The 18,425-nt window shown below is 46.5% G+C and overlaps 1 protein-coding gene across 7 annotated transcripts; it reads right to left on the reverse strand.

Annotated features, from left to right (window-relative positions):
* Nucleotides 1–562: 562 nt before the first annotated feature.
* On the reverse strand, nucleotides 563–13,701 carry AGRP (agouti related neuropeptide). 7 transcript variants are annotated; one of them, XM_081016569.1, is made up of 5 exons: nucleotides 13,564–13,701; nucleotides 8,165–9,078; nucleotides 3,144–3,322; nucleotides 1,636–1,718; nucleotides 563–840 (listed from the first exon to the last, which is right to left on the reverse strand). In XM_081016569.1, exons 3-5 carry the CDS (start codon nucleotides 3,313–3,315, stop codon nucleotides 649–651), a joined length of 447 nt encoding a protein of 148 aa, XP_080872695.1. In that variant the 5' UTR covers nucleotides 3,316–3,322; nucleotides 8,165–9,078; nucleotides 13,564–13,701; the 3' UTR covers nucleotides 563–648. The 7 variants fall into 7 exon arrangements, with proteins under 7 accessions (XP_080872695.1, XP_080872691.1, XP_080872696.1 ...); XM_081016565.1 differs by having other exon boundaries at nucleotides 7,977–9,078; XM_081016570.1 differs by lacking the exons at nucleotides 8,165–9,078; nucleotides 13,564–13,701 and adding an exon at nucleotides 6,952–7,962.
* Between the last annotated feature and the right edge of the window lie 4,724 nt (nucleotides 13,702–18,425).

Here is an 18,425-nt window from a genome sequence, read left to right on the forward strand (position 1 = left end):
TGGCTCACTGTTTGTTGAACACTGCTCTAAACTTTGCCCCTTCCTGAGATGGTTTTTATCCATCGATATAGGACTAGTTCCTCCCTCCCTCCCCACTTCCTTCCTTTCATTGAAAGTGTCCGCTGGTAGACCCAGCTGCTGAGTTTCACCTGCTGCTGAAAGTGCCCTGTTCATGTTCTGAGGCTACTTCAGAAGTATAACCATGCCACAAAATTCTATCCCACCATGGAGTGGGCTCCATGCCCTGGAAACCTTACCACCCAGGCATAATATATGTATACATTATTATTAGCAGTAGTAGTATTTATTAATATAACACTTCATGACAAAAATAGGTTTCTAAGTGCTACTATACAGTAACCTACTCAGAGACCCTGAGATGGGGAACCCAGGTCTGTACAGCACAATAAGCCTTCCCTTTCCCAATCTCAAGTACCCAAATATGCCAAGAATGGCTGGCTAAAGCTTTGGGTTTTAGGAGAATGCTGGAGAACTGTCATCTGCTGAGGTGATCAAGGCTTTTGCTTGTCTGTTTTTCTTTTGTAAGGAAAGAGAAGCTCGTTTTTCGTCGCTCCTTTTTATTAAAATGGGTAAAAAGAACAGGCCCCCATTTTAACATAAGATAAGGGAGTGGCACCCTGATGAAGGCTAGTTCTTGCCACAGGGGAAAGTGTTGCTAAATTTCTTGCAAAAGCAATTGGCATTGAAGAAGCGGCAGTAGCAGGTGGCACATGGATCACAGCAGGGGAGCTTGTGCCCAAGGCAAGATTCCTGCAAGCGGACACATCTTCGAGGGGAACGCTCTTCCCTTCCCTGGGTCTGCAGGGCTGTCAGCAACATCTGCAAAGAGAGCAACGGGAAGGAATGAAGAGATCAGAGGTGCTTGGCAAGAACCACTTCTGCTGCCCTGAAGATACACATTTGAAAAGAAAAACACACACATCCATCTATTTATGGCTTGGGTCTAGGCTGCACAGAAAGCAACCTGGCAGCATCCCGTTGGCCACAGTATATTAATCCAAACCTTGCTTTCCCATATATTGGTCAACAGCCTACCTGACTCTGACTGATTGCTCTTCCTCCAGGGAACCCCTCCAGGGTTTGACTTAGAATACATGTATGACTATAAAATAAGTTATGACAACCTCAGCCTGCTCCTACTTGGAAGGAGCTTCTGGATCCATACATTTCAGGAGGATGGGGAAATGCCACCTCATTGGCTTGGTCCACCTGGAGTTGTTTGTTCTACTGGTATCATTATGGGATGTTTTCTGATCATGACATTGATCTAGCACAAATTGGGAAGGTTGACCAGTGTAAGGAAGAGGGGTGGATCAGAGCTGCAGGATGCAATTGTACCAAATGTTCCTTTTGGAGGAAGGGCAGAGGATACTTTTAATAATAAATAAACTCTTCGTCCTATGGCGTTGGTGGAGGACCCATAGCTCCATCACACACACCTTGCACAGGTAAGGTCCCAGATTCAATCATTTGGGATCTGGGATGCTTCTCTTGCAGAATGACTGCTAATGTGACTGCATGATCCTGGGCAAGATGGAGCAATGCCTGACTCAGTGTAGGGACACTTCTGATATGCAAGCACAGTCAGGGAGCTTGTGGGAGGGTTTCAGTTACCTGCTGTGGCTCCATTGCGTTTGCTTCTAGCACAAGGTCATCTTGGGCAATTGGCATCTCCAGAGCAGCCAGGTGTTCAAAATCTGTGAAAGAAAAACAAAGGTGTGGAAGCTCCTTCACTGCCTTCCCTAAGCTGCTGTTCACAACTTCTGATCTATTCTCCCCAGGGGTGTCTAATTGGAGCCCATGTAAATGTCTTTTCAGCCGTGACCAAAAACCCAAGCCTTTTAAATAATAATTTAGCTAATAAGATTGTTTTGCCTTTGGTGATTTGTTAAATTTTGTGTTCTTTGAGTGCTATTCAACTAAATTTTCCTCTGTAAAACTAGTGAACATGACTAAATTAGGTCCATTGATTTCAGTACATCTACTCTTGAGTAAAACTTAGCTGACTACCACCACCCTTTGCCTCTTTTGCTCTCATCTGGCCTTGTCTTAATACTTCATTTAATGTCATTGTTATTGCTGTGGTGTATTGTTATTCCGTGAGCTGCCCAGATTACTTTTTGTTAGAGGGTGATTTATAAAATAATTAACTACGTGCAGCGGCGTAGCGTGGGTTGTCAGCACCCGGGGCAAGGCAAGTAATTTGCGCCCCCTAACCTGCCGTCGCTGCCAGCTTCTTCTTGCTGCTGCCTGGTCTGGTCTGGTGTGGTTCTCTCCCGCGCTCAGTGCTGCGCTGGGCGGCCGCTGCACTGTCCCTCCCCCAGATAGTCCCTCGCTCTCTCTCCGCACCGCACGCCTGGCACCCACCCCCTCCACACTGGGCGGCGACCCAGCAGCTCGGATCGGATTCGCACAGCCAGCACTGCAGTGAGAGAGAGAGAGTGAGCCAGGTAGGGGCAGAGAGCTGCGAGTGCGAGCGCCCCCCCCAGATGTTGCGCCTGGTGCGGCCGGCCCCCCCTGCACCCCCCACGCTACGCCACTGACTACGTGCATGAGCTCAGTTGTGAACCTGGGTTTGCTTGATGGGTAAAGAGCCTGTCCACGAGAGCTCTTAGCATCTGTGGCTGGGCACAGCCTCCTTCCCTATACTGTACTCTCCCGCTGCTGGCTTGGGAAGCTACCATTAGCTAGAATCCTGTAGTTTCCTGAGAAATACTGTGTTTACCTCCAAAACAGCTTTGAACCATATGAAGACATCTGCACCCCTGTCTTCCCACCTGTGTGGACAGACAGCCGGCAACTTGTATAATGATGCACAGATGCTATTTGAAATGCAGGGGGTGGGGTTGAGGGTGGAATGACCTTACTGGGTTTGAAGCTGGTACGTAACATGAACACAGTGTTACTCACAAGCAGAGGGCTTGCAATACACGCTGCCTTAATCCAGGAACTCAAAAGTGTCAGGCCAAAGGAAACCACCCAGCGAAGGGGAAAGCACTCTGAGTTTTCCACACTCGGAAGACAAGAGGGTTTTCTAGCCCAGGGCCCCTCAACTACATTAGAGCTGTGTTGCATGTACAAAGGCTGCAGAGACAGGCAGAGGGGAAAGGAGAGAAACTGACCTGGGGGTCCCTCTTTGATCACCTGCAGAAGCCCTGGGTAGCTGGAGCGGCCTTCTTTGTCCAGCATGGAGGGCCCCCGCTCGGCCAGACGGCGGCTGTGGTTGGGGTTAGAGGCCAGGGTGGTGGGGATTTCTTGCAGGAGTCCTAAGGACAGCAGCAGGATCCTCAACATGGTCTCCCTGGATAACCAAGCAAGAAACAAGTGGTGGTGGGAAGGGAGAGGACTGAGATGCTGGGCTGAGAGGTGGCCTAAATTGGGAATAACACAGGTGACGGCAAAGACCACCAACCTTTCTGGGGGGGGGGGCATTCCATATCACACAAACCACACCATGCACACTGTATCCCCTTCCCCCCGCTCCCCAGCTTGTAGAGCTGGGCTCCCTCACAGGCTTTTCTGAAAGAGACCAAAGAGAGACCTTGCAAGAAGTTTGTCTCTCCAGCCTGAGAGCACCCCAGGACAGTCATCTCGAGGCTTGAAGCCCCTGCTGCATTCCGCTTCCCTTCCCTCAAAGCAATCAAGCCAGCTGCCTGCCCATCATCTTCTCCTCTTCCTTCTTTGCTCAGAGAAATCTCCCCAATTAACCCTCATAACAATCCTGTGAAGTAGGTTAGGCTGAGAGGGCGGACAGCTTGGCAAGTTCCGTGGCTAAGTGGTTTCCTCTATCAAGGGCAGCATTCAGGCACCCGCAAACCTTTGGAGCAGCTCAGTACAGAGATGTCTTCTTGAAATGGGTACACAGTGGACAAAGCCCTGTGGAAATACCCAAGCCCCCTGCAGACCCCAAAGGAGGAGGTGTGCAGCAGCTGCCCCTCTTCCATGGCTCCCTCCCACTGCCCCCACCAAAGGGCTGCTCTGCTTAATGGGAGATGAACATACCACTTTCTTTGTGCAAAGCAACAAGTGTACACACACACACACACACACACACACACATTCTCTGGGCCCTATCCTGTGGAATGTGCTGCTCAGCACATTTCACACTCAGTGAGTGGGAGAGGCAGAAAGTTACTGTACCTGACTCTTGCTGTCCGTCCGTCCGTTATCCTGATCGAGTGCTGTGGCTCTGCGGAGCTGCAAGTTGGCTAAGGGCTTTTATTAATCACACACGTAATTAATTGACTGGACCACATGACTGCAAACTAATGGGTGGGTGGGCTTCTGTGGAAGCATCACTTTGTGCATCTTCCTGCACGACTGAATTTTGTTGCTTCATAAGAAGATAAGAGCCTCAAAGCTGGATCAGGCCAAGCGGCTCATGCGGTTTGTAGCAACTGAAAGCATTACTGCCTCTGCCCGTGGAGGCAGGCAAAACCATCATGGCTAGTAGCCATTGATAGCCATTGAATTTGTCGACTTCTCTTCTAAAGCCATCCAAGTTGGTGGGCATCATTACATCCTGTGGGAGTGAGTTCCATGGGTGAACTGCTTTCTTTTATCTATTCTTAATCTTCCAACATTCAGCTTCATTGGATGGTTATGAGTTCTGTTGTTGTTGTTGATGATGATGATGATTTCTCTAGCTAATTTCTCCACGCCAGGCATAATTTTACACATTTCTGTCATGTCTCCTTTTACTTGCCATTTCTCTAAACCCAAAAGTCTCAAATGCTACAACATTTGTTCATAAGACTGTTGCTCTATCCTGTTGAACATTTTGGCTGCCTTTTCTGAACCTGTTCCAGCTCAACAGTATCCTTTTTGAGGTGAAGTGACCAGAACTACACACAGTATTTCAAATGTAGATTACACCCTTGATTATGATATTGGCGGTTTTATTTTCAATTCTTTTCCTAATGATCCCTAGCATGGAATTAGTCTTTTTCCACAGCTGCTGCACACTGGCTCAGCATATTTATCAAGATATCTAATATGATGCCAATGTCTTGTTCCTGGCCAGTCACTGCCAGTTCAGATCCCATGAGAGTTCATATGGCATTATTATGATCCCAACATGCATGGTTTTAACTTGTTTACATTTAATTGCATTTGCCATTTTACTGCCTATTCACTCCGTTTGGAGAGATCCTTTGGAACTCTTCACAATTTCTTTTTCTTTTAACGACACTGAACAATTTAGTATCATCAGCAAATTTGGCCACCTCACTGCTAACCCCTAATTCTAGATTGTTTATAAACAAGTGAAAAAACACAGGTCACAATATCAATCTTTGGAGGACTCCATTTCCTACATCTCTTCATTCAGAGTACTGTTCTTTTATTTCTACTCTCTGCATCGTGGCACTTTACCAATTCCTGATCCATAAGAGGAACTTTCGCCTTCCTTAGGGATCCAGCACCGTTCCCCTCTGAGTGGCACATACAGCCAAGTTGATCTTTGAGAGCCCAGACCAGCTTTGTGTATCTGATTGGGGTGCCCATATTAAATATTTAAAATATTGGGGGCCATCCATGAGGGAGCAGAGGTCACCTCCTCACAAGGTCTGTGCAGCAGATATCTTAAACCTCTTCAGACCCAAGGCCCACTTTTAACCCAAACATACATTTAGGGATCAATTATTTTACCATATGTCTGCTCCTGTTGCAACCCACCTTGGATCAGGTCACAACCCACTTGTGGGTCCTGACCTACCAGTTGAAGACCAGCGCTGCAGAGCTTTAAGGAAGTAAAATTATACAAATAAAGCAAGTCTAAAGCACAATGCGGACAGGAGGGAAATTTAGGCTTTCACACAGCCCCAAACCCTATTTTTGGTTACCGCAGGCTGCAAAAATAGCATTGCTTCTTTGCTTAAAACTTTGGAAACTACTATTATACCTGATCATCCCCTCTTCATATTCCAGGAAACTGCCAAAGCCTTGAAAAAACCTCTCCTCACCCCCCCGCCCCCACCCCAGCAACAACTATAGCCCTGCTTTGTGTCCCCCCATGCCCAATGTCCCCTGAGGGCCCCCCTGTTTTCTAAAGCTCATTAATGATTGTTTGTGCAGAAAGGAGAATCAAAACTGCACTTCCAATTAACTGAAAGCAGAGATGTTGTACTGAAAGCAGAGATGTTGTGTGTACTTTTGTAACCCACTAAAATCTTTAATAAAAACATTAAAAAAAGAAATAAAAGTAACTAACTGACCAATTACATTACAGATAACTCAGTTCTGCCCCTCCCTCAGCATAAAGAGTGCCCCCCTTAAAATAAATCATGGCTATGCCCATGTCCCATAATGACAAATAAAGGCAGGAACATAGGCACTGCTGCATAACACTTATAGCTCCTCTGTATTAATGATTGTTTGTCTGAGAGGAAGAAGAGGATTCTGGGAAGAGATTAATGCCCTAATGAAGGAGGCAGCCCCAAACTGCCTTGAAAGCTTTTCAATCTGCAGAAGAAATGCCTGGCTGATGTGTGTCCCCCAACATTCAATAAAGGGATAACAACACAACCATTTCCAGGAAGCGAGGGGCCCACAGTAGGAAGAACACACGGTCAACAGAGCCTGCTCTCTCCCCCCCCCCCCCAATACAAGGGGCTGAAGGAGGTTCTCCTTCCAGATCAGTGTTCAGAGGTGCTGTGGTGTCCAGGGAAACAGCCTGAGTTCCTCAGCATCCTCTGAATACAGCTGCAACCACTGAGGTTTATGCACAGCCCAGCAAACAACAGACTATTCTGCATTCAGGGCTTTTGTGTGAAGGTGAGAGGCAGCCTTACTGTAAGGGAGGCAGAGTTGCTCAGATAGGAGGCAGCTCTATCCAGCCCTGCGAACATCTCCTGCACACAAAAGTCAAACTGGCAATGAATGGGAGGCCAATAACATGCCTCATGAGGTGTGTGTCTGGGGAGGACCGACCCTTAGATTTTTATATCAGGAACCAAAATATCTCTGGGCCAGTTCTGTTTGCGAGCCACTGTTTTCAGCCAGTAACCAGCCAAAGGGCAAAGAGGATTCTGGGAAGTTATTAGCATCATAGTGCAGGCAGCAGCTTCCTTTACGGCCCCCACCCCAATTGCTTTGAAAGCTTTTTAATCTGCAGGGGAAACCTCAGGCGTATGTTTTGCCCATGATGTGAAGGGGCTAAATGAAATCTCCTCTGTTCTGTACAGCCAATTCCAGGAAAGGATGAGCCCCAAATAGCAACAAAAGTGACTGACAAAGTGGTCAACAAAGCATGTTTTTCTGAAAACAGGAGAGAGGAAGGGGGAGTCAGGGAACAAACACAAACTCCCTCTTTCCATGGGGAGGGGAAAGGCGCCAATCAAAGTTTTTCCGCAATGCAGAAGGAGGCCCTTGTGCCTGCCCTTCCTGCCTCGGCCTTTGCTCCATTCATCCCAGTGGTTCTTGATGCGAAGGAGAGCCCTAGTTTGGGGGTCTCTCTGACCAGGGCCCCTCCGATCCATTTTGGGTCATGCTTCATGAAAATGATATTAGCACGAACTGCCAGACAGGGTGTCTTTCAGAGCCTGGATCCATGCCTGGAAGCTTAAATCTACAAGTGGGCAAAGGTCGCAGGTGGCTTCTCTTGCAACTGCCCTGAGGGTGTCTGTCCTGCAGGACTCAGTGGGCCTGGCAGAATGGCAGCCTGGGCACCTGGAACAGAAGAAACTATCACCACACCTGCAGAAATTCCACATCAACTCTGATCAGGGGGAAATTTATTTATGAGTGTGTTTGAGGCCTTCACCACACACACACACCAAAAATCAATACCTATAATAAAATAGCAACTCAGCAAAACCAGCCTTATTTCTCCTGGCAGAGTGCTTGGAGTGCTGGAGATGGATGTGCCGGTTGTAATACCTCCCTAAGAGTCAGGCTTTACTCCTGGAGCAGCTCCATGAGGCACACTCTGGCTTGAGGCAGCAGCTCCAAGTTACCTGTTGTGGCTCAGAGCAGATGGTGCTCTGCCTGGGCACCCAGAGAGCAATCTTTGTGAATGAGGGTGCTGTATGTGTGGCAAGTGTGCGTAGGCAGGTATCCATTTGCCATGACCACCCGACATGATGTGGCTCTCTGAGGGGCAGCAGACCATTGTAGTCCCTCAGGCCCCCCAAAAGTTGCTTACCCTTATTTAGAGGGAGAAAACCGGAAGGAAGGGCCCTTCAGTGGGGTGGGGAGCTGCTATGTACTAAGCTTGGATCCTAGAACAATAGGCAAGTAGGATCCTAGAATGCAACAACTGATTGGCTTGCAGGAAAAGACCAATCAGGCTCCAGGAGGGAAGCAGAATCAGCCAATCAGACGGGACTCATTGTGTAAATAATGTATATAAAAGCCTTTTGGGGTTTGGGGAGCAATTCAATCACTGTTTAACAAGCTGCAATAAAGAGCATGAAATCACTACAGGACTCCAAGTATATTTCAGGAGCACTTGGCTTTTTCTGCCTTGGGAACATTGGGGCGAATGAAGCTACCTCAGTAGATTGACTCGCCCAGGAAATGACCCAGAAGGCAGGAAATACAGGCAGAAATGTATGAGAGAGAGAGAGATGACAAATAAAACTATATGCAGGAGGAAGAAGAGGGACTCAGCAGTTGATACAAGCTGCAGAAGATCCTCTCCATCCCCTTTCGTTCCTCTCACCCACCCCTGCCGGGAAGAAGTTTTGCAGTCTAGAGCAGTAGCAGGAACCACATTTTGTTTAGTTCTCCTGCACAACTCAGACAATTCTTCCTTGCAGAACAAGTTGCAACTGCTTTTTCTAATGAACATTTATTTTATTCACTCTAACTGGGCTGAAAATGTGGCAAAGTTAACCTGAGGAGCCAATCTGAGTTGGTCAGCTCTCTGTGCCGGACATCACAATCCCTTCCCTGCACCCCCTTGTACCTTTGGCAGTGCTGAGTTGTGCTGCCCAGGCAAAGAAGCACCAGGGTTGCAAGGTGCTAGGCTGTCGTGGACTGGCTGGATGCAGATGAGTGGTAGGAGGCACCAGCTGGGGAACCCCCAAGGGAACCCCGAGAGCAGGGGTCAGCAACCTTTTTCTTTTTTTTTTTTAATAATTTTTATTAAAGTTTCGATCAAAAATTGAACAGCAAAGAAAGAAAAAAAACATAAAAAAGATACACAAATACACAATACAAATCCCAGAAAGAAAGAAAAAACAAACAAACACGAAGAGCAAGAATCAACAATAAAAAGAAACATAACAATTAAAAACAATATCTCTTTTCCATTTCCGTTTTTGAGTTTACTTATTTTCTAGACTTCCTCATACCTCCCTCTTTTGTATTCCAACCCAATTTATTTGTCCAGCAATTTCTTTTCCACTTTTTTAATCCCAATCTTTAATTTTAATATAATATATAACTTCAACTTCTTTAAACCTAATCTTTGGTCTTAATGTAATATAACATTGAAATTTTACCTCTTAATTATCAAATTTCCATTTCCTTAAACATCTTTAAACCTAATCTTTAATCTCAGTCTATTATTAGCTTTAACCTGTACAGCTGGAAACCGCTTATAATCAGTCCAACATCACTCTAACATTCTTTAATTTTGCAATGTTTCTGAAGATAGTCTTTGAATTTCTTCCAATCTTCCTCCACCAACTCTTCTCCCTGGTCACGGATTCTACCAGTCATTTCCGCCAGTTCCATATAGTCCATTAATTTCATCTGCCATTCCTCCAGCGTGGGAAGTTCTTGTGTCTTCCAATACTTTGCGATGAGTATTCTTGCTGCTGTTGTTGCATACATAAAGAAAGTTCTATCCTTTTTTAACACCATTTGGCCGACTATGCCCAGGAGAAAGGCCTCTGGTTTCTTAGGGAAGGTATATTTAAATACCTTTTTTAATTCATTATATATTATTTCCCAGAAAGCCTTAATCTTTGGGCACGTCCACCAAAGGTGAAAAAATGTACCTTCAGTTTCTTTACATTTCCAACATTTGTTATCGGGCAAATGATAGATTTTTGCAAGCTTGACTGGGGTTATGTACCACCTGTATATCATTTTCATAATATTCTCTCTTAAGGCATTACATGCCGTAAATTTCATACCTGTGGTCCACAACTGTTCCCAGTCAGCAAACATAATGTTATGTCCAACGTCCTGTGCCCATTTAATCATAGCCGATTTTACCGTTTCATCCTGAGTATTCCATTTCAGCAGCAAGTTATACATTCTTGACAAATTCTTAGTTTTGGGTTCTAACAGTTCTGTTTCTAATTTGGATCTTTCCACCTGGAAGCCAATTTTCTTGTCCAATTTAAATGCCTCCATTATCTGAAAATAATGAAGCCAGTCTCGCACTTTGTTTTTTAATTTTTCAAAACTCTGCAATTTCAGTCTATCTCCATCTTGTTCCAAAATTTCCCAATATTTCGGCCATTTGACCTCCATATTGACCTTTCTCAAGGCTTTCGCTTCCATTGGTGACAGCCACCTTGGGGTTTTGTTTTCTAACAAATCCTTATATCTTATCCAAACATTAAATAGCGCTTTCCTGACAATGTGGTTTCTAAATGCTTTATGTGCTTTGACCTTATCATACTATAAATATGCATGCCATCCAAATACATTATTAAAACCTTCCAAGTCCAAAATGTCAGTGTTTTCAAGAAGTAGCCATTCTTTCAACCAGCAGAAGGCTGCTGATTCATAGTAAAGTTTGAGGTCTGGCAGGGCAAATCCGCCTCTTTCCTTTGCATCCGTTAGAATTTTAAATTTTATTCTGGGCTTCTTGCCCTGCCAGACAAATTTAGAAATATCTTTCTGCCACCTCTTGAAACAATCCATTTTGTCAACAATCTGCAAAGTTTGAAACAAAAACAACATTCTAGGCAATACATTCATTTTTATCGCAGCAATACGGCCTAGCAGTGAGAACTTCAAATTTGACCAAATTTCTAAGTCTTTTTTCACTTCAGACCAACATTTTTCATAATTATCTTTAAATAAATTCCCATTTTTTGCTGTCATGTTAATCCCCAGGTATTTAACTTTCTTAACCACTGTTAAACCTGTCTCATTCTGAAACCTCTCTCTTTCAAACGGTGTTAAATTTTTCTCTAAAACCTTGGTTTTTGACTTGTTCAATTTAAATCCTGCCACTTGACCAAATTCTTGAATCAGTTCTAAAACCCTTTTAGTACTAGATTCTGGCTCCTGTAACGTCAATACTAAGTCATCTGCAAATGCTCTCAATTTGTACTGTTTAGTTCCGACCTATATACCTTTAACCGACTGGTCCCTTCTAATCATATTCAGCAGAACCTCCAGGACCGAAATAAAAAGAAGTGGGGAAATTGGGCAACCTTGTTGTGTCCCTTTTTCAATTTTAAGTTCTTCCGTCACAACATTATTTACAATTAGTTTAGCCTTTTGTTCTGAATAAATTGCACCTATACCATTCTCAAAACCCTGGCCTACCCCCATACCCTGGAGATTCTTCTTCATAAAATTCCAAGAAATATTGTCAAAGGCTTTCTCCGCATCTACAAATATCAAAACTGCTTTAGTGTTTATATTCACTTCTAATTTTTCCAAAATATCAATTATATTCCTCAAATTGTCAGACAAATGTCTTCCTGGGAAAAAGCCCGCTTGGTCTTTATGAATCTCTTCCATCAACACTTTTTTAAATCTCTTAGCCAAAATATCTGCAAAAATTTTGTAATCCACATTCAGTAACGATATAGGGCGGTAGTTCTTAAGCTGTGTCTTTTCGGTCTCTGTTTTTGGTACAAGTGTAATATATGCTTCTTTCCACGACTCTGGTGCTCTTTTCCCCTCCATTATTTCGTTGCAGACCTCTTTCAAAGGTTGAATTAACCATTCTTTTAAAGATCTGTAGTATCTAGAGGTCAAGCCGTCTGGTCCTGGAGATTTACCCAGTTGCATATTTTGAATGGCACCTTCTATTTCCTGTTCCGTTATTCTATGATTCAAAATTAATTTGTTTTCTTGAGATATTTTTTGTAATCCATTTGTTTTCAAAAATTGGTCTAAGTCTGTTTCTTTCAGTGGCCCTTGAGTGTATAATCGTTTAAAGTACCTCTGGAAACAACTTCTGATCTCTGCAGGGTTCTGTATGTTTCTTCCTTCCACTTCTAGGTTCGTAATTGTATTTAATTTCTGTCTCTTTTTCATTTGCCATGCCATCAGTTTACCACATTTATTGGCCGATTCAAAAGTCTTTTGTCTCATTTGTTTAATTTTCCATTCTATTTCCTGATTCATCATTTTCATATATTGTACTTGGTATAACTTTAACTCTCTCAAAATCTCTTGAGATTTGGGGTTTACTCTCAGGCTTTTTTCACATTCCTTTATTTTATCCATTATCTTATCCTTCTTCTCATTTTGAGTTCTTTTCTTTATTGCATTCTGTTGTATTAAGAACCCTCTCATAACCGCTTTACTAGCGTCCCAGATTACTCTTTTCTCCACGTTAGTACTGAGATTTATCTCAAAGTAATCTCTCAAAGTTTTTTGGGCCTTCTTAAGTAATTCATCATCTCTAAATAAGGTGTCATTCATCTTCCATCTGAAGGAGCCAGTTGGTGTTAGTCTCATTTCCATCTTAACAGCATTATGGTCGGAGCAAGTTTTTGGGCAGATTTCCACCTTTCTTGTCTTTGGTGCCATTCCTCTAGTAATCCAAATTTGGTCAATTCTTGTCCATGCCATTTTGGCTTCAGAGAAGAAGGTTCCCTCTTTAGCCATGGGATTTCTTATTCTCCAAATGTCGACTAAGTCCAAGTTGTCTGTCATGTCAAAAAAAGTTTTCGGTAGTCTACCATCCTTGGTGACTACCTGTCTTTGTGCCTTGTCCATATATGTGGATACCACTCCATTCATATCTCCCATCAAAATCAAGTTATAATCCATATGGTCCATCAGGATCTCGTGCAACTTTTTAAAAAATTCAGATTTCCCATCATTTGGTGCATAGATTCCTACTATCAAAAATTTTTCTCCTTGTGTTTGAATTTCAATTGCCACAAATCTTCCTTGGTCATCTTTAAATACGAATTTCGGTGATAATCTGTCCTTTGCATAAATCACAACCCCTCTTTTTTTAACTTTATCCGATGAAATAAACTCTTGACCAAGTCTTTTATTTATCAACAATTTCCTGTGTAATCTTGTTATATGTGTTTCTTGTAAACAAATTAAGTCCAATTGTTCCTTTTTTAATATATGAAATACTGATTTCCTTTTCTGGGGGGAATTTAGACCGTGACAGTTCCAAGTTAGTAGTTGCAGAGCCATGATGTTATTGTTTTAATACTCCTCCTACTGCACCTAGTGCCTGTTCCTCTTCTGTCGGTGGTATCCCTTTTTTCGAGCGGTCTTTTGGTTCCGGAGATAGTCCTTTTTGTAGGTCTTCTCCGTGGTGTCTCCAGAATTTGTCTTTGTTGTCTTCCGATCTTATTTTCCTCTTCTTTCCTTTGTAACTAAAAGATAGGCCTTGAGGAAATTCCCACCTAAAGTTAATACTGTTACTTCAACCTTTTTCAGCCGTGGGCCAGTCCACCATCCCTCAGACCATGTGGTGGGCCGGACTATATTTTTTGGGGGGAAATGAACAAATTCCTATGCCCCACAAATAACCCAGAGATGCATTTTAAATAAAAGGACACATTCTACTCATATAAAAACCATGCTGATTCCCAGACCAGCCACGGGCTGGATTGAGAAGGCGATTGGGCCGCATCCAGCCCACGGGCCTTAGGTTGCCTACCCTTGCCCTAGGGGAAGAAGGCCAGAGCCAGGGGATTAGTGGCAGGTTGATGATTCATGACCAGAGGGAGGAGCAGACGTGGAACAGGAGGTGTCAGAAGCTGAAGAGGCAACAGGGTTTAGTGAGCAGGAGGAAGAAGCTGGGGCAGAGAGCAGTCCTGATTCAGAGGCTAGAGAGGAGGAGGGCCAGGAGACGGAGATGAGGCAGGCTGCTGAAGAGTCCAGGGAATCTCCCCCTCCTGCTGCTGGCTCCCTTCTCGCCGGGTATCCCAGAACACGCAGAGAAATGAAGAGGGCAGAGGAGAAATTGGTTGCATGCAGACGCAGCTTCCAAATGCTTAGAAAATACCCTGGAGAGGAGGGGACTTAGGCAGCTGTGGGAAAGCGGGGACCTTCAGTCCTCACAACTGCCTCATTGGAGCAAGATCTACTGGGAAGAGTTGCTGGGATCACAAGGGCAGCACTGCTTTGGTTTCTTTGAATAGTTAACTTCACTGCCACATTTTTTTTTTTATTGCTGACCCACATAGGCTGGCCTTTGAAGAAGACTGAGGGCCTTGAGAGAGGACAGGGGCCAGGGAAAGCTCAGCTGTTGGGTTCAGGGCATGTGATAACCACAACCAGCACTTACCACTGGGGAAGTGACTTTTCTGTGTGCACCATCTCCATCTGTCAGGCTCCTGTCTCCTCTGCTTGCTCCTGCATTTTGCACATATTTAGCACCTGTGATTTTTGAACTGCCTTGGAAGGCAGTCCCACCCCAAGAATATTGCAGCAGTCAATCAAGCAAAGTCACAAAACTGTGGGTGAGGGTGATGTTTCTTTGTTGAGTTGCATTTGTTAATTGCCCCAGAAAAGTTGAAAGCCAATCATAACCACCAAAATTTGCAAATAATACAGCTGGAAAATGCTCCAATGGAATCCAAAACACGTATTAAAAAGTCTAACAACTAACTCCACACAAATTCATCTGATCTCTATGGAGAGCTAAAATGGTATCATAAAAGCTAAAACCACAAGACAGAGGCATGATAAAAGCAGAAGCAAAACGCCACTATCAGCTTTGCACAAAGCTTACTGAAAAGGTGAAAGAATTCCCTGGGTGGACAGAAAAGTCTTGCCAGGTGCCAAGAAAGCCACCAGCAGAAGCACCAAAAGTCTCCCTAGGGAAAACGTTCCATTACAGGGGTGGGGGCTAATCCTGAGAAGGGCCTCCTCCCTCCCTCCCAGCCCCTCTCCTCTGCACTTCAGATTGAGGTGCACTTGGAGGAGGCACTGTTGAGGATCTTGGGGCTTGATGGGAAGAGGTGGGTGCTTTTTTCAACACCAAGGCCTGCAGCCAGGATACTTGTGAGGTCCTCATGCTCCAGGGTATATCGTCAGGCGTAATTGATTATCTATAGAAAGGCAGGTGCTATATTCCTGCTCCTCCAGGGCATACCACATATCACCAAGAGGTGGTCTAGCTTATTCCAGGTCTTAGAAGCTAACCAAACCATCTTTGTTTTGTCTTTATATGGCCTCAGTTTATATTATGTCATATTCATATCCCAGTTTTCATATGATTGTGAATTCATAGCACATTTGTCACATATTTTGCCTGCTGCAGGCAGAGAAGCTCTGAGGCAGCCCAACCCTCTCCAAACCTAGAAGGTTCCCAAGTTTAATTTAATGAAGTGGATGGATCCTGCCCACCTCCCTCTCTGCATTCATAACAGTTTCCACCATGTAAACACAGACTCCAGTTCTTATAATGAACCACATCAAAAAAATATAGATTTTATTTTGCCCTTGTGCTGAGTGCATTCCCATACCATCCAAGTCTTTAGAATAATCATACATAATACTGCACTGGGGAGGAAGAGGACTTGTAGAATCCATGCAATCTCACACATGAGGTTGTTGGCCACAATCCATCAGTATCATGAAGCTTCTTGGGATATAAAGTGCTCCTTCTCTCAAACCAGCTGCCATCTGATTTGAAAACACAAGAGGCAGTGAAGCGGAGGTGTGTACATGTCAAGCAGCGGCGGCACATGCGCCGATGACAACTTTGCTGAAGGGTAAACTGCAGCTCCTGGGATCTGCAGTTCAAATTAGGGCCACAATATGTGTGTGGGGGGGGGAGCGGTAGCTGCAGGAACTCCCTCCTTCCTCCCTTTCCCTGGGACTACAGAATGGGGGAAGGTGGACGGAGGCAACCCAAATATAAGGGAAGCCCGAGGTGCTCTCGGTTCGGCTGGACTTTCGGAACTGGCGCTTTGCCCGCTCAGGATCTAAGCAAGGGGGTCCTGTGTCTAGCCCCAATGCCAAGGCCCTAGAGGCCCCCCGCAGGCCGCTCTAAATCAGCCCCTTCCCATCCCACGATTGGCCCGTGGGGAGCCTGGGAAGGCCCACAAGCAAGACCCCCCGCGAGACCCTCCCCAAAAGTGTTGCTTGGGCCACCAAGCGCTCTCCAATGGCTTCTACTACGTTTCTGAGACGTTGGCGCAACAGATCGACAAAATAGGGTTTTCCAAGCCTCTGAGCATGTGCCGATTCGCATTAGAAACTCGAACCCATCTGGACTGGGGATGGAGGGCTTTGCTTCTTTGCGGTGCCCTGAGCGCCTGTAACCATCTGCGTGCCCTCCTACGAGGGATGATGTTGATCCTCAGCCCCCGCCCCCGGGGCCTGTTTGCAAGCTGGCAGGCGAGCTGAGCGGAGCCCGGAGAAGAGATGCGCGCGCGGGAGCGGGGGCGCTGCGGCCGCTGTTGCTCTCCTCCCTCTTCCTTCCGCTCTCTTGCTCCGTGGCTGCTCTGGCTCGGCTCCCCTCGCGTCTCGAGCCCCTTTAAGAAGCCGCCGCGGAGCTCCTTGACGTCACCCGCCGCCCGCGGAACTCCCGCCCGCCCCGAGGAGCACCAGCTGCAGTAACAGCAGCAGGAGGAAGAAGAGCCGCGTCGCCCGCCCGCCCGGTGAGTGGCTTCGAGGGCCTGTAGAGCAGAGCCTCTCCGGGTAGACCCCCCTCCCCCCACGTCCATCGCTCCGGCCCCTTGCGGATCCCCCCGATGACCCCTCCCCCCGATCCTCAGCACGACCAGGAGCAGGAGCAGGCCGAAGCTGCAGCGGTGGCAGCAGCGCCCCCTCTCTGTTTGCTGGGCTCCGCCTGCCCCTCGCCTTGCACCGACTACCCCGAGGCGGCGTGGACTTCTAAACGGGGGCTCCGAGAGCGACTCAGCCCCGGGCGACGCCTCGGGAAGAGGGGCACTCTGCACGCGCTCAGGGGCACTCTGCGCACGGCCCATCCTGGCAGCTGGGGGTGGGCAGCAACTCCGTCCCGCTCCTTGTCGCTGGGCAGGCGCCCCCCCTCGCCATCCCCGCTACAGCCCTGCACAGCAAGTCCTGGGGCGGCCCCCACCAGAGCTTTCCCCCGCCCGCACGGCTTTTCTCCCGCCGCATGATCGTCCTGCAGCAGGCACAGGCAGATTTAGGGCGCCCGGAGGCGAGCCGGGCCATCGGGGTCCCCCTGGCTCCGGGTGCTGGGCAGCGGCTCCCCCAGGCGACCTGGATATGCTGCGGACCTTTCGCAAGCCGATCAACCCCCCTCCCTCCCCCAATCAGGAGAGATAAAAATAAAAATCCACTTGCAAGAGAAATACTAGTGTCCGCCCCCCGCAATCTTCTTATTCAAACAGCCCCTTGCCAAAATCACTTGGTTAGGATGCAGGAGCCTGGTGTCGCCGGCGGGTTAGACCTTGGCCGGGGACAAGGAGTAGCGCCTGGACTCCCCTTTCCGAGCTTGGAATGGGTCCGTCCCCGCCTGATTAAAAGCCAGCTGCTCTTAGGCCTCCTTGCGGGCGGGGTGGGGGGGTGGGGGTGGATTTAATTCCTATCATATTTAGAGACGGGGAGGCTGTGCCAAGGCCGAGGGAAGCCAGCCTGGAAAAAGGAGAAGAGAAACCCCAATCGTCCCCGAACGACTCCCCAGGCTTTGCTCTCTCTCTCCCATCCTGACATGGCTGTTGGTTGCAAGAAGGACCCTGTGATGGCTGCCCAGTTCCTGCCCAGCTGGGTTCAGGCCCTTGTGTTAACTTTGGAAGTCCTGCACAACGTAGGGCCAGGGTACCCCAGGGACGTCCTGAGCCCTCTGATCCCAGCTCCCTGGCATCATTTGCAGGCGTGTTGTTGGCGTCTCCTGAGTTGGTGAGGCTTATCTGACAGCAAGTGAAATAGAGCCTGGAGTGCCAGGCTCTGCCAGGAGAGATTCCGCTGGTGCCCCTTTGGCTTCAGCTTTTAAATGCCTGCTGAAAAGTTTCCTGTGATGCCAGGTTGCATTTGCAGGCTATTAAGAGCACCTCTTTCCATAATAAATACCTGGTCTCCGATTCTAAATTTTGTTTCAGTTCTGTAGAGGTATTATTGTAAACTGCTTTGATTTTTCTTATGATACAGTGGTATATAAATATTTTATTTTTATATTTTTTTAATAAGGCTATTGCTTTAGTGGTGGTGGGGAGCCAGGAACACTAAAGTGTTGCAAGGCCTGGTTGAGACAGTGAGGAACACCCTTTAGCCATCAATTGGGGCCCTTTTAGGTGACCCATTTAGTAGGCTTTCTTTGTGATTTCCTGCACAAATTTTACACAGTGGGT

The sequence above is a fragment of the Podarcis pityusensis genome (assembly GCF_964106645.2).
Source record: "Podarcis pityusensis genome assembly, chromosome: 8".
Classification (NCBI taxonomy): Eukaryota; Metazoa; Chordata; class Lepidosauria; order Squamata; family Lacertidae; genus Podarcis; species Podarcis pityusensis.

Bases quoted from the DNA above. Each gene is read 5' to 3' on its own strand.
- AGRP (XM_081016565.1), bottom strand. From the start codon at position 8,131: ATGGTCTGCTGCCCCTCAGAGAGCCACATCATGTCGGGTGGTCATGGC. The intron at 1,719-3,143 runs GTCAGTTTCTCT...TTTCTTTCACAG, and splicing joins GATCAAAGAGGGACCCCCAG to ATTTTGAACACCTGGCTGCT. The intron at 841-1,635 runs GTAACTGAAACC...CTCTCTTTGCAG, and splicing joins ACGCAATGGAGCCACAGCAG to ATGTTGCTGACAGCCCTGCA.